The sequence below is a fragment of the Amblyomma mixtum genome, chromosome 2, assembly GCF_055824585.1.
Source record: "Amblyomma mixtum isolate Tamu chromosome 2, ASM5582458v1, whole genome shotgun sequence".
In the NCBI taxonomy this organism is placed as follows: domain Eukaryota; kingdom Metazoa; phylum Arthropoda; class Arachnida; order Ixodida; family Ixodidae; genus Amblyomma; species Amblyomma mixtum.
Window position 1 is genome coordinate 208,423,743 of NC_143013.1, and position 25,288 is coordinate 208,449,030.

Below are 25,288 nucleotides of genomic sequence, written 5' to 3' on the forward strand. Positions count from 1 at the left end.
ATAAATAAATTAATTAAATAATTAATTAAAATAAACCACCATACCTTGACGACGTTGCCTACGGAAACCCAGGGATGAAATACAAGGCTGCAACAGCTGAAACTATAAATTAAACGCAGGCTTCTGTCCTGCGCCTTCTCACAGCACAGCGAGCGCTCAAACATACGCGTTACTCCCTCGTAACGATCCTGGGAGTTTTATTTTCTTGTGACTAAGTGTGGGGATAAGACTGCTTGGAGCCAGGCAGGAAGGTGAACGTGCTCAGGTACGTGCGGTGGCGCGCTGCATCCATGGTGCGGCAGACCGCGCATGCGGCACAGTCCAGCTTGGGAGTCGAGATCAAGGCACTATTAATCCAGTGGGAGAGAGTCAATATAACCACGCGAACACTGCACAAACTGTACCGCTGCGGCAGGATGGCTGCGCGGTGGCGAAGTAGGTAGAGCAGGCTAATCCATGGGCACTCGCAGAAAGAGAGTGGTGGGCTTCCGAAGGTCCTTCCCGCCTCAGACCGTAGTAGACGGCCACGCTGCCACCACCAACGTGCTGCAGTCGTCGGAGGCGCTGAGGAATGCAGGGTGCGTGCGAGGAGTCACCTATTGCCACGAACTCCGCTGCCGCGAACGCCGCCTCGAACAGCGGCATCAGTAGGGCCGTGGAGCTGCGCAAAGAACTTCGATCCGCCGCCGCGGCATCAGTTCCAAAAGAAATGGTGTGGGCACGCCGAGGTGCGCGGGAAAACTTTCGTGAATCCGTAGCTACGAAGTCCACGACAGCCCAGTTGGCGCAGTGACGAGAGCAAGAACTGCCGCGCGCTGGGGCTTGTGCTCGAACGTCTCGGGCAGCGCGAATAAGCGCGCGAAAAATGGCGTCCGTCCAGCGAGGAAGCCGGGCGAGCGACGGGAGGCCATTACTGCACTTCTGCTAGACAGCGGCGCAGCGAGGAGTGCCGAGAGTCGGAGACGCCGGGAGGGACCACCACATAATGTTGAAGTTGGGCGCAAGCTGGGAAAACGCTAGAAGACGTGAAAGCTGGTGACCGCCGCTGCCGGCGGCGCGATGAAAATACAGACCGCCGCCGCCTGCCTGCAGCATGGAGCCGACAGCCCACGTGCGAGAAACGCATGCGCCGAGAGAGATGCGGGGTCTACCGTTTCCTTCGGCTGTTCGAATGAAACTGCTGTTTCATCTCTCAAAACGGCGAGTGCAAGAGGAAAACCTTCTCTCCTCGCAGCTTGTGGCGCGAGGGAGAGAGAAAAGAGAGCGAGCTGTCAATTTTTATTTCTTGTTGAAAACCATTGGTCCCAAAACGTTATACCCAGTTACCTTTCTGGGACCAAAATGCATTAATTCTTTTTTGTTGCTGCTTAAAACTCTCGAAAGAACGTTTCCAGACCTTTAGTGGGAGCACTGCCTTTTTTCTTGTGTTTCTATGTCTTGCCTCTATGGTCTGGAAACGTTTTATAAATGCTGTACTGGGACTGGGACATTCCATCCTTTTTTGGAGTTTCTGAGGAGGTTTTGTGTTTGTTGGGTACTTATCAGATATTTTGAGCATATGTGGCAGAAGGCCCGAGCATGAAGCTGTACAACAGTTGGCGACGACAGAATCAGCACTTGGTCGGCGCGACAACTGTGTGGCCACATGTGCCCGCAGAGATGTCTCGAGCAATGTGCTCGTGAGGGCTTTTAATAAAGGACATGTTTCAGTCAAGCGGTTTTCAAAGCATATACACTTTTGCACTGCGCCAAACGCAATGAAGACCATACGCTCCCGTATCGCGCTCAACCAACACTTCGTAAAACACCTTCAGCACATGCATATATGCGCGCGTCTGAACGCGTACTCGGAACTGGAATCCGGCTGCTCTCTTGAAAGGCCTCGAACACTATCCGCCGGGCGCACGAAATTAACAGCCGATATATTTTGTGAATCAGAAGTATGCGATCGTAATATGAAGCGAAGAATTGTGCTTGCGAGATGGTGAGACGATCGAAATATGATCGCGCATACGCACGTAAAACATATCAATAAACAGCGAGAATTACCGCGAAAGGTGCCATTGCAGGCGACACAGTCGATACGCACCGTGGCCTAGTCGAAACAAACGCCTGCATCGCGCAAAACATCGCATGAAGAACAGCGGTCCTTCTAGTCCTTATAAAAATGGCCGCGCGAGCTTCCCGCTACCATACACCTCTCTGTCGTCTGCTAGGTGCCCGAGCGCTGCGAGCACAAAATCGTCCTGGCGAGTCTGGCCGCCCGCTGGCAGCCCGAAACTGCCCAGCCAGAGAAAAACGAACGCGTTTCGGGCAGCCACCGGAAGTGGGCGGAGCAACCCGAGAAAATCGAGCGCGCTCGGGCAGCCCGCAAGCAACCCGCGGGCTGCCAGAGGCGGATAATCGAAGAGCCCATTGAAGGCAGGCCTTGTCGGAGTGATCGACTGCCGATACACCACAGGGGCTGAAAAGGTGTCACTTGATATGCAAGAGCAATCAGTCAGAACCTCTGAACAAAAAGTCACAAACTACACAGTAAGGACGAACATGACCTCAGCTGTTGTATTGTTTTAGCTCTTGGAAAACTTGTTCCACATGGCCTGAACAATAGCCCGCGAAAGTTTCCGACTGACCCTTGAATATACAGACCTCACTTTCAGTTTTAAATGTTCCTGAAGGGACCGTCTAACGTATTATTGATTGGCGGAGGGCTTTTAATTGGCGTACTGCCATCTGAAGCCAGATATTTCCTCGGAACTTCACTTAAACTGTTACAAAGCACTGAAAGCCGGTAGTTAACTACCTTGCAGGATGGCGTTGTGCACACTTACCAGTGATTTACCATCGCGGACAATGTCAGCGTTTGTATGCTCGCCTACAACACACTAGAATACAGAAAAGCAAAAAACAGCTATCAGCGGCAGAAATAAAAAAACACAAGGCTCACAAACGCAAGAATACAAACCAAAAGGGTAGATGGCAGTGTTATAAAAACGCTACAGCCGAAGTGAAAGCGGTGCTGGCTGCACGTTCGATTGGTGCCGGACGTGATCAGGTGTCGAGGTTTTGTGACACTCTTTGTCTACAGAAACCATTTTACTACAAGACGTTCCACAACACAGCCAAAAGAGTGCAAGCTGCTGCACCCAAGCAGTTTCCGACAATCCTGCAGAAACGAGGCGATTAACTGCGTTGGCAGCGGATCAAACTGATGTTGCTGGGGCAACCTGGTCCAAACTGGATTGTTGGGGCAGGCATCCTAATGGTAACGAGGGATTGAAGAGGGTAACCTGCTCTGGCATTCTTTGGAGGGAAGCAATAGAGCAAGGCAAGAGAGGCAGTGTAGGCGGGAAACCATGGGCAGCACCTTCCGTTGTGCAGTTACTCGCTGAAGCGGATGTGATGGCAAAAACACACATGTATGTTGAGGAAATATGAAATTCAAGGCGACCTCTGCAGCAGGCGTTACATTGGTCAGACTGCTAGGTGTTTTAATGAACGGGCACGTGAACACAGTGTGGAATTAAACAGCTCTGGAGCCCAGCACACCCTTGCAAGAGTTATGAAGGCAAGGATAACAGTAACGAAAAAGTGCTTAGCACTCCGGTCTTTAATAACACTAAGTTATTGTTCCGATCCACAGATAAGACGGAGAGGGAGGTAGTCAAAGCTTTTCACATTATAAAAACTGGAGAAAACTCTGTCAGCACTGCATCCATTTCACTTTCACAGAAAGAAATGGTTTTTTTAGGAGGCCACTTATAATGTTATGATGTGCTTCATCTCCCATGATCGACTGTAAGCTGCTTCTTAGTCAAAGAAATGTATTATTTTACGTCAATGGTTTTAATATTTTAAGTACGCCGTTGAAGTAGGCGGTACGATGGTTCGACAAGATAACGACAAGATATCTCAGGAGACGAGAGATCTGATCAAGAAACGCCAAAGCATGAGAACGTCTAACTTTACAGACAGAATAGAAGTCGCAAAGCTATCAAGGTTAACAAATAAGCGCAAGGTAGTCGGCATAAAGAAGTTTAATATGGAGAGAATCGAGCATGCTCTAAAGAACGGAGGTAGCCTAAAAGCGGTGAAAAGGAAACTAGGCACAGGTAAAAACCAGATATATGCTTTAAGAGACAAGGAGGGCAAAGTCATAAGCAATAGGGATGAAATACTTAAAATAACCGAAGAATTTTACACAAATCAATACAGTAGCCAATGCAATCAGAACGTTAATGAGAGGCAGTAGCGCACGGCAGTGGGACATCCCGCCAGTAACGAAAGAGGAAGTAAAGTAAGCCTTAGTAGCAATGCAAATGGGGAAAGGAGCTGGTCAGGATCAGGTAACAGCAGATTTTTAAGGATTGAGGCGCGATTGTGCTAGAAAAACTAGCCACCCTGTAAAGCAATGCCTTGTGACCACGAGCATACCAGAAGCTTGGAAAAACGCTAACATTATCCTAACTAATAAGAAAGGAAACGTCAAGGACTTGAAAAATTGCAGACTGATCAGCTTATTGTCCGTTTTCTACAAGGTATTTACTAAGGTAATCGCTCGGTAATAGAATCAGGATGACCTTACAATTCACTCAACTAAATGACCAGGCAGGCTTTCGTAAAACATGCTCGACAATAGATCATATTCACACTATCAATAAGGTGATAGAGGAATGCGCAGAATATAACCAACCCCTATATATAGCCTTCATTGATTGCGAGAAGGCATTTGACTCAGTGGAAACCTCAGCTGTCACGCAGGTATTGCGGAATTATGGTGTAGAAGAGTGCTATGTGAAAATATAGGAAGATATTTATAACGATTGCACAGCTACCATACTCCTTCATAATGCCAGCAATAAAATTCCAATAAGGAAGTGTGTCAGGCATGGAGACACGATCTCCCCAATGCTCTTCACTGCCTGCTTACAGGAGGTATTCCGAGGCCTGAATTGGGAACAGTTGAAGATAAGAGTTAGTGGAGAATACCTAAGTCATATGCGATTCGTTGATGACATTGCCTTGCTAAGGTACTCAGGACATGACCTGCAAAGCATGATAAATGAGCTAGACAGGGACAACAGAACGGTGGGCCTAAAAATGAGCATGCAGAAAACCAAAGTAATGTTCAACAGTCTAGCAAGGGAACAGCAGTTCGCAATTGGTAGCCAGGTGCTGGAAGTAGTAAGAGAATATGTCTACTTAGGACAGGCAGTGGCCGCTGATCCGGATCATGAGAGGGAAATAACTAGAAGAATAAAGATGCGGTTGAGCGCATATGGCAGGTTCTCTCAGATCATGAATGGCAGTTTACCAATATCCCTCAAGAGAAAAGTATACAACAGCTGTATCTTACCGGTACTCACCTATGGAGCAGAAATCTGGAGGCTAACGCACAAGGTTCAGCTTAAGTTAAGAACAACGCAGCGAGCTATGGAAAGAAAAATGATAGATGTAACGTTATGAGATCGGAAGCGGGCGGAATGGGTGAGGGAACAAATGCTGGTTACTAACACCCTAGTTGAAATCAAGAGGAAGAAATGGTCTTGGGCAGGGGATGCAACGTGAAGGCAAGATAACCGGTGGTCCTTAAGGGTAACGGAGTGGATTCCAAGAGAAGGCAAATGTAGCAGGGGCGGCAAAAAGTTAGGTGGGCGGTTGAGATTAAGAAGTTCGCGGGGATGCAGTGACCACAACTGGCAAAGGACAGGGTCAATGGAGAGACATGGGAGAGGCCTTTGCTCTGCACTGGGCGTAATCAGGCTGATGATGATGATGATGATGATGATGATAAATTTTTATCTATAGGCCTACACTTCCTTGTTACTTCCATCCTGTCATGCTTCTTTGTACATTCTCCAGACCGTACTTATGACCATCGCCATGTGCGGCTGTAAACTGTTTTTCAGGCCTGAAAATATATTCTTGTATTTGGTTTTAATGTACACCCATTCACTTTTTCCTTGTTTACATCAGATCATGCTTGTTGTTACATATTTCATAACAGGCTTTCATCCTTTCACCATCACCTTTATTTAAGCACATAGATGTTTTCATTTTACCGTATACAGTGACACCTCGCCTTCATTTTTCCGCTTACCAGTATACAGGTGACTGTTAATATCGAATCTTGTTTTCTTTTCTTAATGTGCCTTGGTGTGAAGATCTTAGTGAAATGATGTCTGATTGCCCTCATGTTTATTATTCATCAATGATGTGATGTTGTTAAGTAAGTTTTGCTTGCCCCAGGAAAGAGGACGAAAAAAAATATCGGTTTGTGATGTCCAATATGAGCACATGTGCATATTGACAAAAGTGGTTTTGCGCCTGGGTTGCGCGCCTATATAGCATATGCGCTTCCATTCATCAATGAACAGTTGGACGTCTGCGCTCGTGGTGTCTTTTCTTTGCTATGTCTACTGTCCTTGTCTTCTTTTGCTCTGTCCTACCTTTTAATGAGCTTCGCATGGATGTAGCCCATCTGTACAGTGTACTGTGATTTTGCTTTGTTCACTGCCGATTCCACGTGCCCATAGAAGCTTTCAACGACCTGGTAATCACCGCTGGATGTAGGCGCGTAGGCCTGCACCACCTTGAAATTGTACCTCTTCTTAAGCCTAATTACGATACCTGCCATCCTCTCATTATTACTAGATAACTGTTGTCAAGAATTGAAAGACGTCAATAATTGCATTATCACTTAAGAGCACGGTTGGGTGAAAAGGAATACATTCGTGAAATTCAAAATAACTACTTTTTTCTTATTTTTGCCACTTCCGCGCCTGAGAATGAAATATGAGAAACTATTTCATGTCTACATTTTTCACAAAGAGGTTTCTCTTGGTTTGGCAAGGAAGTTTTGTTCAAGGTGAATGTGGCCAATATGGACCCGAGGTAAAATTACTTCTACAAAAGGTTACTTGTGCCTACAGGTCTTGTATTCAACCGGGACGAGCTTTACAAAATGCAACTTTTCATTTAATTCCTTGTCCCATGAAGCTTGCCATTTTCCACGCAGTTTAATTGCTAAAAAATTCATGTAGTCTTTATGAAGTATATGTACTTGTTTTAGTTGTTCATTACAGGCACATGCTTCAGCGCTCTCGTTACCCCAGATTCCGACGTGACTAGAGACCCAACAAAACTTTATTGTACGCCCTTATGTGATAGCTTCTATTACATTATGGATATGACTTTTATCGTGAATAGAACTGCATTTCTGGAGTTTAGTGTTGTAATTACAATAAGGAAGGCTGTGTAGATAACACATTTTTATTGTTTTTTTTTTATTATTTTTTCAACTACAAGAGGAATGGCGTAACATTCTGCAGGGAAAACTGATGCGCACTGACGTAGCCTGACTATTTTTTTAAGCACGAAATGCTTTTAGCTCCCGTTGTCGGCAGTGTGGTGACGTCACGCCGAGACCGAGAGCCAACATCCGGGCACTGAAACGAGAACATCCGAGCACCGTACGAGATTTAACGAGATTCAACGAGATTCTCTAAGCTCTCATACGGGACCGGCATACAAGCGCCGGCTGCTCTAAAAAATAACTGCTGCCAGTGTCTTCTCAATGTTGATCAAGATATCAATCAAGCTGTGCATTTGATAATGCACGGAATTATAATTTCTTATTTCTAATAACGCGTGCAAAAAGCACATACATGCCACAATACACTTCGTTGTCATACATGATCTGTTAGGGGCTTTGAGAGAAGGCCGCTTAGAGAAAGAGGGGAGCTCCAGGGCGAGAATTTTCCTTTCTGTTCTTGCACTTCCAAAGTAGAGTGCCATTTTAGAGGCATCTATGCTTTGATTCGCAAGGCATTCAAGGTAGCACTTCATCTTCCCCTCAACACACCCACAGACAGATTACTAGGCCTGGACCTCCACAACACGATCGGGGAACTGTTGGAGACCCACCGACAGGTCCAATACATCAGGCTCACACAAACTTCCACAGGTGGGTATATACTGGACTCCCTCGGAATCAGAATACCGGCCAACGACCCAACCCTCCTCGTCATCCCACGACCCCTTGACCGGGAGCTCCTCATCAGGCCGCTCCCGAGGAATATGCACTCGTCCCACCATGAGCAGCGCCGCAGAGCCCGAGCGAAGGCACTCCATCGAGCATACGGCTCCGAGCCGGACGCCGTATGGGTGGACGCTGCCTGCACGGGTGATGAAGCGACAGCAGCTGTGGTGGACTCCTCTTCATCCACCCTCCTCACACTACCTCTCCCTCCAGACACGTCCCCAGAGGCTGCAGAGGAAGCCGCCATTGCACTTGCTATCACTCGCACGGAAGCCCGGTATATTTTAAGTGACTCTAAAACTGCGAGACAAAATTTTGCTCGAGGCCGAGTTCATGTCCCTGCTTTTGACATATTGGACTCGCCCGATGCACCCGCGCCCCGCCATGTGGTTTGTCTGCGCACTCCGGGAATCCCGGAAACGAGGCCGCCAACCTTGTAGCCCGAGGTTCTTTAAACCGGGCTCAGGTGGCCTCTGATCGAGGATTCACGAAGGAGCGCATGCACTCATACAGTGAGCTGACCCAGGCATACAGAGCCTCACGCCAGCTCTACCCCCCGCCCCACCCCTCCCTAGATAACAAACACGCAACGCTCTGGCGCAGACTACAGACACACACTCTCCCTTCACCCCTTAACCTAGCCCACTATCATCCATCCTTCCCCACTCCCGCATGCGCCCTATGCCCAGAACCATTCGCCTCTTCCCTCCACATCCTTTCCCTCTGCCCGGCGGACCCTCCCCCGCGGAACCTAAAGAACCTCAAGACCTGGGAGGACTGGGAGACCCTGCTGCGTTCGGAGGACCCGGCCGTGCAGACTATCGCCACCGGCCGTGCTGCCAGTGTTGTGGACCTTCGGAACATAAACACTTCAGTGCAGTGGGGTCGTGCGGGGACCCTGGGGCGTGCCCCGAATTCCTGTGTAAATAATATTTTCTCTCTCTCTCTCTCTCTCTCTCTCTCTCTCTGTACAAAAACCTGCGTATTTCTTGTAATTTTTCTTCACAGACAAAAACTCCTGCAGTATATATTCTTCTGGTGTTTACTTTTTCTGAATGTGTGCCAACGTCAAGTCGCATACAAAAGGGAAGGTGTACCAAGGTGGCAGTGGGTGGGATCACCGGGCAATATTGGGAAGGGTTCAGGATACCTATTTCTTGGCATTTTTCTTCACAACGGAGGAGGAGTGTCTAACTGCCTGGCGTTTGTTGCTAAACGCTTGTTTGGATTGGCCTTTTGTAACTATCGGGTAGCATATGTTTTGACAGCGAACGGTTTTTAGGACGTATGTCCTTTTCAGCATGGTCCTCCTGTCTGCGATGGGTGGTTCATTATATTTTACGTACAGTCTGTTTATGGGTGAAGTCCAGTGTGCTCCCCTTGAAAGGCGCACACGTGAGTTATGTACTGCGTGTAATCTATTTAGGTACGATGGCCTAGTGGAACGCGGGTTAATGACATCCTAGTTGAAATCAAGAGGAAGAAATGGGCTTGGGCAGGGCATGTAAGGCAAGGTAACCGCTGGTCCTTAAGGGTAACGGAGTGGATTCCAAGAGAAGGCAAGCATAGCAGGGGGCAGCAGAAGGTTAGATGGGCGGATGAGATAAAGAAATTTGCGGGAATACGGTGGCCGCAACTGGCGAAGGACGGGGTTAATTGGAGAGACATGGGAGAGGTATTTGCCCTGCAGTGGGCGCAATCAGGCTGATGATGATGATGATGATGATAATCTAGTCAGGATCATACCAGAACACTATAAATGTGCAAAAGGCATGTCCTCTCGGACACGCACCGTTTTCGTGAGAGCACCTTTCGATTTAAGGATCGGGAGCTGTCTTCCTTAGCTGAATGATGTTTGGAAGGAATGTGTGCTTTTTATCGAAAGTTAAACCTAGAAATCTTGTTCATCTCTTATTGATAATTTGGTTTTATTTAGATGTAGGTTGGGATTGTTCTGTAAGCCTCGCATGAGAGAGATCATGACAGCCACTGTTTCTAAGGGCACAACTCGTGTGACTTTCTGTCTGCCCATGTCGCTAGTTTATGTACTCGTATTGTCAAATGTACTTGTGTCTGGGATGTTGCTATGTTGGCTGACATACAGGCAATCTGGAGATCGTCAACATAAAGTGGGTACATAATTGACTTCAGGATTATCTGGTCTAATGAATACTTTTCACGACAAAGAGTGCAGTTCTTAAAATACACCCCTGTGATACTCCATTCTCCGGAACAAAGTTCTTTGAGATGGTTGAACTAAGGCGTGCATGAAAGGAACGGTTAGATAGGATGACTTTTATGCAGTTCGACATCCTACCGCGGATGCGAAGCTCTGCTAAGTCGCGGAGTATCCCGAACCTCGAAGTTGTGTCGTTAACCTTTTGGAGATCGAAGACGACAGCAAGACAGTGCTGTCTATGTATGAAAGCCTCTCGGACAGTATTTTCAAGGAGAACGAAATAGTCTGTTGTCGAGCATGACTTTTTAAAGCCACGTTGATAATTGTCGAGACGTTCACGACATTCCGGAACGAAGGTTAGCCTGATATTCAGAGCGCTTTCAAAAAATTCTGTCAGGCAGGTGGCAAGGTTTATTGGCCTAACTACCAGGGGATGTTGGCTGCTTTCCAGGTTTCAGGAAGGACACTAAAATGGCTTTTTCCAAGCGTCCGGAATTTTTCCATCTATAAATATTTTCTTCAAAAATTCCAAAATTGCTTCTATAGAAGAATGAGAACATGTCCCAACATTTCGTAATGTATTTTATCGGGACCGGAAGTAGTCTGTTTGCCAGCAGATAGAACTCTGTTTATTTCTGTGATTGTAATTAATCTATTAAATGGTTCGTTTGTGCAACCACTTGTTGGAAGTCTATGTGTCTGAGCTGTGTTTGCGCACTTCAAAAATGATTCTGTGTAGTTTGAAGAACTTGAAACACTTCAGAAATGTTAACTTACAATGTTTGCTTGTTGTTCTACATTTGTTTGTGTAGCAGCGCCCGTATGAAAAGGAACTGTAAAATAGAAAAAGTTGCCATTTAATTTTCGAACTTGCTGTCAATCTTTCCAGATTTGATTGGACTTTTATGGGGAATGTAGTTTTGCAAGGAAGCCCTCCCAGTAGCACGCCGGACAAGCCGTGCATTAGCTCACCTTTAGAAATTTGCAAGATTCGCATGCGCCGGATACGTGCGAAAAATTCCCCATGCTTCATTTTGTTTCTTTTTTGCTTCTCTATATTCCCTATTACACCAAACCTTGTGGTTTGTCGTACCACTCCCAAACATTAAGGAATAGCCAGGCGTGCAGCAGTAATGATGCAGGTTGTTAACATCTCGTTCAGTTCATCGACACCAAGATCGTCAGAAAAGAACTCCGGAGTGGCCTTTACTCGAAAGAGTGCCTAATCACTTATGTGGCGCTTCCAAGGACGCGGTTTCTTTGGGGTCACTGATGACCGCGACCCCCGCGTCCACGGTGGCGTGTGCTCAGCCAGTATTTGCCACTGGCGGTGTAGAATGTACGCTACGACGATTACGAGGAGAGTGCAAGACAAGTAGCGATGGAGTAGAGGTAGTAGTCGGTGGCCTCAAACAGCCGAGGCCATCCCAAGTTGACAGCTGACGGAAGGACACTCAGCTTAAATGGCGACGACATACACAGCCCTCTCACAGTCTGTCTCAACTGCTCACTTTATTTATAACACTTATCTTAGCTTTGCACTGCGTTGAAGACGCTGTCGACGTTTCTAGATTATCAGTCTTGCACTGCATCAAAGCAGTTACTTACTTACTTGAAGCACTTACTCAATGCGGGTGCCGCTGAAGCACCATGTCAAATTCCACTGACGCGGCAGCACCAGATGTTCTCAGCGTTACGGTTCTCCTGACTCATCGGGAAAGCGAAGCTCACCTGACACTTGCGGCCCCAAGTGACGTGCGCTTATTACTGTGGCTGCATGCGCACTCCAGCCGCGTGGTTTCGGTCTCACACGCTGCGACGGCCAACGATTAGTTAAGCCGCATCGACAAGCAGAATCCTGGTCTCTAACTTCTTCAATCTGATGTGGCTATAACTAAAATCCAACTTGCTAGTTCACATAATTAACCGCCAACAGTGCCACTGCCACGCTATAGAAGCCACCTTCTTATCTTTAAAAGCCAATTTTTAAAATTAAGTGCCGCAGATTCCCTAAAACAGCTGGTATACAGGGAGTTCTTTGTCGTCTTTATAGACTTTCTCAAACGACTTAAATCTTACGCCTATGCTCTGCGTGCGGGTGGATTTTACGGCAGTGCAGACGAATGTCAGTGATAGAGTTTATTTATAAGGCGATCAATTAAGTAATATTCCCTTCTATGTAACTCTTCATTTTTAGGCGTTAGAGAACAGACTAAAACTCAAGCCGTGAAATTCGAAGACGAGACGAGTTTTAAAAATTTCTAGAATTACAGCATGGTTCGCGATGTCCCAAAATGGAATAGTCGGCTTTTAAATTTTTATGCTGATTTTTCTACTTTGCACATTGATGAAATGACGCCACATGAGTTTCAAGCGCATGTGTTTTGTTGCGCATAACAATCGGATTTGGTTCCTGTGATGACGCCCCGTGCAACTACCAAGCATGAGCAGGCACGGCGAGCGCATTGCCTTTCTTTGACTGCGTCGATAGATATTCGTTAATCGAGGCAAACCAACAAGGAACATGAGGAAGGCCTAGAGGCTAGAGTGGCAGATTTCACCGAGAACATGACTGCTACAATATACAATTTCTTTCCACTTCAGATTTTATTCCGCACTTTAATACAAAATACAATGAATCCTGCTATATATATATCAAGACAAGTCATATGCCTGTAGAGCAAGAATGCGATTTAAATATATAACTTGAATTTCCACCGAAGATTATTTGCGCGGGATACAGCCGAAACATGAAAGGCGTGCCATATCACTTCCAGCCACGTTGCGATGCCAACTTGCCGCCAGGCCTTCACTGGCAGCTCTTGTCGTATATCTGGTACTTGGGCGAAGTGCCGCAAAGCAGTTCATACACGAATTCGCAGCAAGTCCTCTCGTCTCCGATTGCCTCATCGGTCACCCAGTAACTGCAGCCGGCTCCTGAAGTTTGGGGATAGAGACCCGAATCAGTCTGCATAACTGAAGCTGTATTTCATGTGTAAGCACTTCTTTGCACTGCCCAAAAAAGGAAAATTTCACAAACATTAAATGAAGTCAGAATCAGAGCACTTGTCAGTGACTGCAGTATCTGAAAGATCAGTGCGTATCATGCGTTTTTGTAGTTTGTCGCGCCACTCATCTCCACAGTGCAGTTCATTAAAACTTCCTGTTGGGCCGGTTGGTAGTTCATCTTGATTTAGAAGGGTTTATTGCGCAAACAAAGCCACGGACAACAGAGACGAAACACAGCGCTTGTGTGTGTGTTTCGTCTATCTTGTCCGTGTCTTTGAGCTATAAACCCTGCTACAGTACAGTTGATTACACGAGTTTGCAATCGATCATAAAATTTTTCTATCGCGACGAATAGAAGGGGCGAGCACCCGTGTCGTCTGTCTTTACTCGTGATTTATTTCTTACGTCACGCTGGAACTGAATGATGCCCTTTTCACATCACTGTTCCGCTGTTGGCTCGGCTAAATTGTTCACAGTGACCAAAACACTACAGTACTTATCCTTTCTTCAGATTATCTTTCTACTTTAATCTCGAATAAGCGTGTAAAAGGGGTCTAAGCTTATGCCAATGGCTAGTGCTACATTATACCCTAACAACAAAGCTGGCCAAAATTACTTATACAATGGGAAATGAAAAGCAGGTACTGCACCTGCAGTGCTTTACGAGAACCTAGGCTGTTAAAAATGACTGAGTGTTTGCTGCTAAATTTCGACATGCTCAAAATCTCAATTGTGGTTTTTATGTTTCTCGAAGAACATTTAGGTTCCGGAAGCTATGGTATCATAGCAAAAGCCTTTCTTTTCAAAATACATACGGGCAGGGTGTATATTCATAACGCCTGTGCTTGAGAACTCTGTGTTCCTACCTGTGACTCACGCATTGGCGCCGCCCACCTTGTTTAAGGACAACGTAAATTACTCTTTGTAGCAAGCTTTATAAAGAAATCTCAAGCATATCAATCAAAGGAGATATTTCTTCTCGCACAACGTAATATTTGGTGCTGTTGTTGGTGAATACTGTTATAAAAAAAATATATTTATCGCGCCCTTTTTGCGAGCTCACTCGAAATCATAGATGTACACTGAAAGATGATGCAATATTTACTACTTCAGTGGATGTGCATTCCATCGACCACTGGATGCCTGCAGCGCGTGCGGTGAAGGGTTGCCGACAAGCCACTAATATGAAATAGCTCCAGCTGGCTAAAACAGTCAACGGCTACTCGTGTGGCCTAGGTCACAAGCTGAAGCGACCTAACCAAAGCATGCAAAATGTGTTCCGAGCTACTGTGTTTACCGTTCTCGATGTAGCTGTGACGAAACACCTTGCAGCTCTGGCAGTCCCTGTAAGCTACGGTGAAGTTAAAAGGCTCCAGACCCTCTGCAGAAAAGAAACAGAACACGAGGTTAGTATACTCCCTACTCGAAATTTTTCAAGTCGCGAGAAAAAGTGCACACGTTGCATCGAAAGAAAGCGTCTCTAGAGCAGGCAGTTTCATTTTCAACCAGTGGAGCTGGTGGAGAAGAGGCGCGCCTGGGCAGAGCGAAAATTAAAAAAGGGGCCGATTATAGCGATTCACTACAGTTTCTAATCAAAATGGGCAGCCAATAATGCATATATCTTTTCTAAACCCGCATTCTACTTTGCGATCCCGGCCGCGACAGTCGCATTTCGATGGAGGCGATGACAGTGCGCGTTAACGGTGGTCGAAATTCCCGGAGCCCTTCACTACGGCGTCCCTCATAGCGTGAGTCGTTTTGGGACGTTAAACCCCCCAAACCAAACCATTCCACTTTGGATGTAATCTAAGATCAACCGCCTTGAACCGCGCGGTGGCGAGCTTGCACCGCTCCTAGTAGTACGGAGAATTAAGACACTTTGAAGGGCAGGCCTCTCACTGCAGCAACCACTTACAGGACTGTGCGCACGAGACGCATCTCCGCTTCAAGGGGCCTTCAGAAACGAATGAGAGGCAGAGGAGGACTACTGCAAGTATCGGAGAATGTTGTGGGTAAACGTGTTCTAAGCAAACTATTTTGTCGTTTTCTCTGAACGTCAGATTTTTCTGTAGTACTTCAGTATTTATCTGCAGTGTTTTTCTCTAATTCTCCCGCCACGACAAGAGAAAGTGTATTACTAGAGAAAATTGTGTTGTTACTAGAAAAGTTTATGTTGTTACTACAAGTTCATGGCAAAAATACTACAAAAAATCAGTGCTAACGACAAACATTTTTGTCGTGTTTTTCAACACGAAGGGATTAGGAACACTCCCCCCCCCCCCCCCCCCCTCCAAGATCGGCACCTCCTGAGTTAGAAAGAACTATAACCCATTTTTATCAATGTGGTCACCTCTCCCTGTGTGTGATGACTACCAGTTCAGAGGCAACCAATGCACGTTTTTCGTTCACAGTGGTCGCCTATCCAGAACTGATTATATTTGAGTTAGGTTGCTCACATTCCCTTGAAGGAGTTTCTTTGCTGCACCGCCGTTTTAATCTCACCTAAATGAAATTAAGTCAGTGCCTCTAGATTCCGTGCCTCTGTTTCACGATTGACTGATTAATGAACTTCACTGACTGAAATGGAGGTTAGGGGTAATGGGTTAGGAAGAGGTTGGAGAGGGAGTAGTTGGTCGACATTCCTGGGCCCAGGACCTCGTTGGCCTCAGCTCCCGCTCTGGCCTGCTGATTCAAGAATCCGCTAAATCTGGCTTGACTTCCTCTCGTAAGCACAGCCTAATTCTATCTCCGCAGGTGCAAGAGTAAGGGGAGGGCAACTTCCCGATTACGGCAGCTTTACAGTTCTTCCAAGCGATTGCACTGTCATTCTCCAGAATGAAATTTTTGCCCACTAAGCTCTATCTCGGCACACTGCCACCTAAGCCTGCGATGTGCTCAACCGTAATGTACGCAGGATTTAATGTCTTTCTGTCCCCATGCCCTAGTGAGGAGAACTATGATGTCGTGCGAACCGTCGTACTCCGAGCTCATACCTAGAGACTGTTTTCCGTAGAGAAAGCAGTGGCAGTGTATGCCGCAGTGGCATCCAATCGGGCACGCATATTTACCTTCAAATAAACAAGCAGCTGTTCCCCTGAAATTACATACGCCTATTGATTTCTCTACATTAGAAACCCCGCCGCCGCGGTGGCTAAGTAATAAAGAAAAAAAAAGCCGCGTTGGCTAAGTGGCTATGGTGCTCGGCTGCTGACCCAAAAGACACGCGGGTTCGATCCCGGCCGCGGCGGCTGGAATTTCTTTGGAGGAGAAATTCTAGAGGCCCGTGTACTGTGCGATGTCAGTCCACGTTAAAGAACCCCAGGTGGTCGAAATTTACGGAGCCCTCCACTACGGCGTCTCTCATAGCCTTCGTCGCTTTGGGACGTTAAACCCCATAAACCAAACCAAACCAAACATTAGAAACCCTGCTTATTAAACCTTCACATTCGTGTCCCCCCCCCCCCCCCCCCATCACCTTATTCAGTTTATTTGAGCTTGTGTGTCTGGCACTGCTACATTTTTCTTCGAATACCGTATAGTTTCGACCGGAGCGGAGAATATTTGGCACACGCCCAGACCTTTGCCAATTTCCGGTAGTGAATATGAGCTGTTCAGCTTCCAATGTTAGGAAACACAGCAACGAAAAGTTTATTTTGTAAAGAAGTCTAACACAGGGGCAAGCTGAGTGACCACCACTGAAATTCAAGCGTTACAGGAGGCAAGACACAAACGGACAGAAGGACGCACAGTACAATCGCAGTATGGTGTGCGCCCTTCTGCCCTCTTGTGTCTCGGCGCCTATTAGCGCATAAAGTTCAACTTGATCTACTTTACGAGCGTTATGAAGCTTCTTATACCTGTATCACTATACAAAAGTATCAGTACATTTCAAGCTGTTCTCATGTCTGAAGCCACCCACCGGCATCGGCCATGTTTTCTTCCTCGCGTTTTGCTTATCAGGATGAGCTTTTGGACACAACTTACCATCTTGAGGCTGAAAGTGTAGCACATTCCCGGCAGTGTAGCCCGGTGACGACATTACAGTCGTGAGGAAGTCACTAGCAGGAGAGGATGGTAACAAAGCGGTACATTCAGTAATTAATTCCACGGCGTGAAAATTATACTGTTGTTCCCAATATATAACTTCTCATTCACATGAGTCCCATTTTTTTTTTGCGTCGCATTCAATTGCGTATGGACCGTTTCCTCACCTTTGCATATCAAGTGCTGCCAAACAAAAACAATTGCCCAGTATGCTTACGCCCAAGTAACCGTGGTTTTCCACCCTAAACAACATGCTAGCTATCCTCCGGAATTGTCCTCTTAGGCGTTTGCTGCAAGGTCTACACTAGAGTAACCGACACATTTGCACACATGACTAGGCTGCAGACTGAAATAGAAGCTTTGGCGAATTGGTAATCCATTCGGTAGAAAATCGTGCGATTTTAAACTGCAACAAAATACACACAAAGACGAGAGCCCACAACTGAAGTTTATTTGCTAGGGCCGCGGAAATATAAATGAGAGGCTCAAGCAACAAAAGCAAACATATCGACAGTCACAGAAGATACATATACTACCAAATATTTATGGTGACAACAATAACAGAAAGTGAACTGAGGTTTTTAGCCACAATTAAATTACGCTGTTGTTCTCGTCATCAACAGTCGTTCGTATCTATCTTCTAATGTCATTGCCGATATGTTTTCTTTTAAAGGTTTCGCCTGTCGCATATATTTCCGCAGGCCAACCAATAGAGTTTCGACTGAACTCTATTGCGCTTGTCCTTGTGTCTTGCTTCGTCCCAGTTTCAAATCGCGCTGTTTTCTACATAATCAACTGGAGGGATACATGCACTTTCTTTAAAACGCCACTGACTTTAGCAAGCAGCTTCTTCCCCAGTAAGAATAGGAGCCAACCTTGTTATGCTCTCTTACCGACTCGAGCGTATAAATACTAAGCTTGCTTTCGGGTGGTTTTAAATGACGAATACCTTTCAGTTAGGGAATGAATATATTATGGGGAGGCCATTGTTGGTATCATTTCGCCTCCAGTAATCAGCATAGGTGAACAAGAATACAACTAGAAGAAATTAATGAACAAAAAATCTGCACGGCGACGACGCGCTCCTTCCATATTGCTTCCACCTGTATGTTTGAATATGCCCGCTCTCACGTCGTGTCGGCGGTCGCTTCTGAGGCACGGGTACGACTGCTATGCTGCGAGTTTTGCAGAGTACAACGTCGGCGCTCAGGATTGGTCTCTTCTGAAAGGCTTCTCGCCTATGCCACTGAATACTGCTCATCTTCTAGTGGCATTTTGTTCCTGCTAAGCTGCTTCGACAGAAGTCAAGTGCGGGCTTCCGCTGTCGGCTATGACTCATGTTTACTGCACAAAAAAAAAAAAAGCGAACAGAGCACACTAGCATGCGTGATGACTACTCTCGTTTTGTTTGAACATTTTATTATGACGTGCCCACGGCTTCCTTGTTGTAATTAATGTAGCCGTCAAAGCTATCGGCTCATCGACCGATGTTTTACTGCTCCGTATGGTGCCCATTTATAGCAAGGCTGTTCGGAGATAGCGTTCACGAAAACATCGCAACTTGTATTTTTCACGGCGGAAGACTTTCCAATACTGACGCTCTGTATAAAGCCCGCACCAAGCCTTATCAGGATTAAAATACGAACGAATGAGGCGAAAATCATTCATTTACGTTGTTGAAGCTATTCTGCGGGACTTTTTCTTTTGTGAAGTTGCTTGAACGAAGCGCAGCAGTAAAAGAAGCATGCTTTCAACAAATGCGACGATAAGCCATCTAAATTACTGATATTTTTGCGTCTCCACTAGGACAGTCAACAAAACGGAAGCGCTTACATTTTGCCATCAGAGCCATATTCAAAGGTCGTATTAAGTGATGAGTCGACAAGGGGCCCTGTCGGACCGGTCCTCACGCACTTCGCTTCACCTCCGAAGTAAGGGTCGCTCTCAAAGTTTCTATAGATCTCGTGCAGGTCGGACTTGAAAGGAAAACACTGGAACGTAATGAGGAAATGAGCACCATTAACCAATGCACGCTTAAGGCCCATCGAGGCACCTTAATCTCGCTGCGCTTGCTGCGCCAAAAACATGAAATACCAAAATGCGGCTCACGGTTTGTCGAGCACTCGTTTATGCAAACGTGTTATGAAAAACTGTGAAGTTCTGCTGAATTTGCGCAGGGAATAGATGTTCACGAACCTGAATGGGTTCCTAATTCATTTAAACGGACGATACAAGCATTGGTGACCCCGAGTAAGTATTTCGTGAGTACCATCTCTGGAACCCTACTGATGGTGTCACGCACTTGACGTTGTTAACCGGATGTCTCGTCGTCATTGTCCCTCACACGCTTTCTGGCACGAAAACGTGGTGGGAACGCCACGGCGGCTGGTATCAGTCCTGTACGTTGTTGAATGATTAGAAAACTTGGCCCATCTCGTAATCTGAAACGCAATAGTATTTTTTTTTTCGGCTAAACGGGCTCTGACCAGCCGCATACGGCCATAATTGCTGTCAATCTTTATTGATGTCTGACCGGGACAACGATAGGCCGAACAAGAGGCCCAATCGGCCTGAAGCCTGCCCCCTCAGCTCATTAAGCGAAGCTACCTTGCAAGTGCAAGCAGGAAGAGCATTTGTTTGCGCTTCACAAAATTCCCGCATTTGCGGGATTGCGAAGGTTTGTTCACAATGGGGGACCATCATTAAGACGCTACTTTCTGGCGAACAGAGTGCGCTGACTTGTGGTATATAGACCGTTTATAGCGCGCAGTTCTTCCGTTTGAGACCAGATGGCGCCACACGTGCGCTCGGAACACGGCGCCATTACTGGCCTCGTAAGTCGCCGGCGTGTACGCCCCGACGCAGCAGTGGAAATTTCGCGGGTGGTTGCCGAATGTGTTCTTTCTACGATGTGAAAAGGCAAAGTAAACACATGCTCTGTTGTGGATTGCAAGAATTGCGACATAGAGTTAAAGGTGCGGGATGCGGTCGTTTGCGAGCTTCACGAAACCGAACTGCACAAGGAGGTAATGCGAATGTTCGCGCCCGTTCGTCACGTACCCTTTCCGAACTGGCGAACGCAACAAACACGTTCGCCAGCGCTAGATAGCTAATAAAGAAAGGTTTCGATCTTGGAAAATCTGCGAGGGTAAGTGCACAGCACAGCAGCATGAAGAAGCTGTTCCGCCACCGAAACCATGACGGCGTGCTTTCAGTTGTTGTGCACTGTGCTGAGACCGCATTGATCGTAAGTTATGATCTGAGGCCATTAGTAAAACGAGCGCCCGAGGGCGAATTAGGAACGACAAAAAAAAAAAGAAGACTTACGCTCCTACATACTGCTGCTGCTGTTTATTATGCACTGAACAGCCGAGCGAGCCGACAGCGCTTACTGTCAGTCCGTGTTTTACACGCCGTCTTGGTGCTGCTGTTCAATTTCGCTCCAAGTAGCGCGGTTTTCGTGGACCGTATTCGGATTACAGCATTTGGTTTACGGCTGCTGTGCCGGGCGGTTGTCACTTGCTCGCGGTCCATGCGAGACAGTCACTGAAAGTGACTCCGCACGCTCAGAGTGAAGCTGATTAATTACAACCAACGAGACCACGAGCATTTCCATGTCCGCATATCGAGCGTTGAGCGTACCAAATTTTTTTATATGAGGCTGACGTTATTGTGAAATTCGTCTAGCATGAACGCACGGCCATGCGCGCGTTATAACAATTATATCGCGGAATCCTTCGAAACGATTGCACGCCAGCTTGTGAAGGCTGCTTGAGGCTGCTACCATGATAGTCAACCTTTGTGTGTCTATTTATTTTTCTCCCTTTTATATGTTTAACCAACCAGTAGGAAATATTTCAGGTTTCCTAAGCACCGTGAACGGGTTGTAAACAAATGCATACGATGTGCATGGGAGCGTTTTAGAGCAGTGTCTGCATGCAGGCACACAATAGGACAAAAACCTGCAAGGCCGTAGGAACACTAAACTTTGCCGTTTTATATAATAACAATAAAAACATCAAGCAGAGCCTTCAGCGCATGCAAAGACAAGCATTCAGGCGATCCGTCCGTTGGATCGAAGAGGCGGAGAGCTGAGCGGCTCTCCGCAACATGAAGTCCGATCGCGTTTTCACGCCTGAAGTGATCAAATTAGGGTTCTCACATGTCCTTCAAAGCTTTGGCCAAACCATAGTGACGTCTTCTTCCCCCTCTTTTACAACCGTATCAGCCGAAACACTGCCTGTCGGAACCGAACCGTCCGACGCAGCAGCCTTCGCGCCGAGGCGCGCGCCGAGAGGTCAGGAGGCGAGTAATGGCGACGTGATCACGTGATCAAAGATGGCAGCCCCCATGATACGGGGCTGTAAAGCGTCTATATAGGCATTATGCTTGTTTACCTAATGTAGGACTTATATGTCAGGCAGCCTAGGCTGTAAGGCGTCGTTTTGCAAAGGACAAAAATAACGCGTTCTAGAATGACAGTTTTTACAGACTGCCAATTTTCGCGAACTAGAGGGGACACCTGAATATAGATCCAAAAAGGCGGCGCTACGGAAGACTGCACCCGAGATCAGCCTATAGATGCAGAACCGCACTTGTGTTCAAATTTCGCGATGAACTCACATTTTTTTGTCGATGGAAGGAACAATGACCCCTATGATGAAGAATTCGGTATGACGTGTTAATGATAAAACCAGGATATCAGACAAGCAAGAGCCAGCGATTGTCAATTTTTCATACTGCTTAGCATAACACAAGCTGGCAAACTTTGGCAGTCACTATGGCTTGGGTTTTAACTCATAAATCTGTGCCCTTCTGCTTTTTTTTCCGATTGATAAACTTTGTTAAGGATGTGTAACATTAAATGCATATAAATTTATATATTTATAGTGGTACTCGCAGGTGAAATGTGAGAACAATGAGACCGCCTTTTTCAGCCCGCTGTCTTCTCGGCGCAGTCACCCGCTCCTTGAACCCTCAGTTTGTCCGTTTGCAGTCGATAGTTGGCATTTAATGAATGAAAGCCCACTATGATAAGAATAGTCTTGTCATCCTCCTGTCTCCTTAACTGATTCCAGTGATAAGAACTCCACGGGACAATCTAAATGAAAAATTAATAAGAATATATGGAATTCGCATGATAGTAGATCAGTCCCCTCGGTGGATAATACCACCGTCCTAAAGGCACTTTAAGCCTATTGAGTCGAGAGCATTCTAGATTATCTATCCAACTCGAAAGAGTTCGTGCCGCTGCTGCTCAGAAAACTCCATCGCCGTCGAGAGATTCCATCGTCTTGCACCAAGCAGCTGTACTGCCACCGTCGCTGCCAATAATTTTGCAGAAATACTGGCAATCAACCAATAAGCATAACTTGAAACGGCTGAAAACAAAATGTTTATTCCTTAGAGTAGTATATTATTCACTCTTGCAATGAACTTCGTTGCCTGGGAAAAGCTGTAAAGGCATTTATTGACTTTTGAGGAAGCTCTTGTTGACTGTTTTTGTACCGCTGGCAACATCGGTGCTGCAGTTGCTGCAACAGATGCAGTGTTTTGTAGCCTGGCCTGTATTTTCTCTGCAAAATAACTTCTGTATTTTCACGTTTCATATTTTTCAAAAATGATGCTGCTCTGATTTCATTCCCTCGCACGTTGCTGCGAGCGCTCCATGTCTGAGAGTGCATGCAGCCGCCGCTCAAAGGCCCTAGATATCTCGATAGGGTTCCTCGCTGCTTCGTAGACTCGATAGTCTATTGGCTCGATGGCCATTTAAACTGCCCGTGTTACAGCGCTGAATGGCCTTTGAGTCGATATATCGGTTCGAGGGCATACGAAATGCCCGTCTGAAACGGGCATGCCAAAGCCACGTGTCGTCATAAAAGCATGGCTTAAGGTCTGCAGCTACACAGACAGTCGCGCACACAACTTTTCACGCTTGAAATGTTTCTGTTAGTAATAAGTGCTCGGCAATATCTACGAGTATTATTTAATTTTAAGCTCATTCTTCAGTGGTTATTCGCGTTTACATAGGCACTACTAGTCCAGGCAAATGATCTTTTTTTTTAATATAGGTCGGCGCCTGATAAGAATCGTGCTGGTGTAGCCTTGCGATGGTTTCACTGCAGCGTGTAAACTTCCTATTCACATTATTTCTTTGTACTGCTGGCGCAAGAAAAAGCATGCAATGGCACTTAACGGCCCTCCTATCTGATTAGCTTGCAGACATCCACGTAACAGCGCTTCCAGAAAATAATTTTGCAGCAAAACCCTGACAGCAACGTTGAATATGACGGCGGATCACTCAGGCAAAGGAGAAAGCGACGCAACGGGAAGGCGACTGCATGCTTCAATACCACCGTTCCTGCGCAGTAAACGTGGGCAGCATGGACTAATTTTGAGTATATCGCCCGTGGCTCTTATATATGCAAACAGAATTGCGTTGCACCATAGAGACGCCTCTTGAATCTAGCGTCGCTCCCACAGAGGTTGAACTCCGAGATAGAAGTGTTGTCCGTGGGCGCGGGCAAAAAAAAAATGAATTTTTTTTTTTTTTGAGGAAAGGAAAGGGCGCAGTACCTTGCGACTATCGGCGGGCTCCAGAACCGCGCAGTGAGGGATGGGATGAAGTAGTACCGAGTGGAAAAAGGAACAGAGAACGAGGTGCCCTAGTGGACGGCTCTCGAATAATTTAGATAAGCTGGGGTTCGTTAACGCGCATTTCGGGCTGGTCGCGCTTGACACTCGATCCACAGCATAGCTCGAGGCACGAGTATCATCGCTAAGCCTAAGCCACGACGAGTAGGCGTTTGCGCAGAGAAATTAGCAGTTTTAAGGAAAGGTGTACAGTGCCGTGAAGAAAGGGGTGAAAGTGGGCGGTGGTTTACAAGAGAAAACTGACAACGTTTACACTATCTCTGGCTGAATGTGGTGATTCACACAACAGGAGAAAAGGCAAATTTTTGAGGACTACCTGTGTATTTCGTCATCTCTATCAGAATTCACCCATGCCTGAAACTGTTTGTATTTGGGCAAGTAACCGATCGTGAGTAGGACATTTTTTTCCGGCGTAAGCTGCCATAGTGACCACCGCAGAATGCAGAAGCTTGTTTGGCTGCCGTTATCGTTCCTTTATTTTTGAATGCATTGGTTTCTGTGAAATATCTGTAGTAGCTGCCTTAGGCAGTTACCGTCTTGGACCTGCTAGCTGTACGGCATTTGAGCCCCGCCGCATTACTTCCCTGCTTTCTTCATCGAAACAATCAAATTTAGGCGGCTTGCCAGTTGACGAAAAAACGGAAGGCCACTCACAATGGACACATGCCAATACAGCCCATCAATAAATTTCTTTGCCTAAGGAGGTGATCACAGAAAAAGGTCATTACGGCCTGCATAACCCATTGAACTGCAAAATCGCATGGCATTAAAACGTGGAACGTGCCAAAAGTTGCTCTGCACACTTGAGCTAGATCTTCGGATATATTCGCGCTTTTTTCACTCATGAAAACCGGGCGCTGCCCAAGTCTCTAAGAACCAAAAGGACTGCCAGAGCATCCCGACAGAAGTGACGGCTGCATATAGGAATTTATAGTCGTGATTCTGGCGGATTAAGGAGAGCGATGAACTTATGAAAAATATATTTTTACCAGGTGAACACAAAAAAAACTTACGTCTGGCTCATCCTGGTAGGCTCCTAAAGCAGGGTTGAGGTCGGGCGTCGAGCTTCCGGCTGAGCTACCAGCTAAGAGTATAAGCGCGGCAATAGCAAGTGCGACCGACATTTCCGGTACGACGTTGGCAAGCACAGTAACGGCCGCAAGAGACGGGGCTTATATTGTGCACACGCGATTTTGGAGCACGTTAACCACATGCTGCGCTCGAAAGGATACTCAGTACTGGCCCTTGAGTTCTGTTTACGCAGCTGTCGAGGTCAACGCCAGAAAAGCGGCACGTGGCGCGTTTTTAGAGCAAAGGCCAGAAAATTTCGCCTTTATATTTTTTAAGTCGTCCTTCAGCAT

The 25,288-nt window shown here is 46.5% G+C and overlaps 1 protein-coding gene across 1 annotated transcript; it reads right to left on the bottom strand.

The window, feature by feature from the left end:
* Positions 1-13,029: 13,029 nt before the first annotated feature.
* LOC149362407 (uncharacterized) lies at positions 13,030-25,051 on the bottom strand. Its single transcript, XM_089569715.1, has 5 exons — positions 24,941-25,051; positions 19,107-19,264; positions 17,214-17,287; positions 14,527-14,610; positions 13,030-13,157 (listed from the first exon to the last, which is right to left on the bottom strand). The coding sequence occupies exons 1-5, from the start codon at positions 25,049-25,051 to the stop codon at positions 13,030-13,032; spliced, it is 555 nt and encodes a 184-aa protein (XP_089425841.1).
* Between the last annotated feature and the right edge of the window lie 237 nt (positions 25,052-25,288).

Bases quoted from the DNA above. Each gene is read 5' to 3' on its own strand.
- LOC149362407 (XM_089569715.1), bottom strand. From the start codon at position 25,051: ATGTCGGTCGCACTTGCTATTGCCGCGCTTATACTCTTAGCTGGTAGC. The intron at 19,265-24,940 runs GTAAGTTTTTTT...ATTACGTTCCAG, and splicing joins CCTACCAGGATGAGCCAGAC to TGTTTTCCTTTCAAGTCCGA. The intron at 13,158-14,526 runs GTAAACACAGTA...CCCAAACTTCAG, and splicing joins TCACAGCTACATCGAGAACG to GAGCCGGCTGCAGTTACTGG.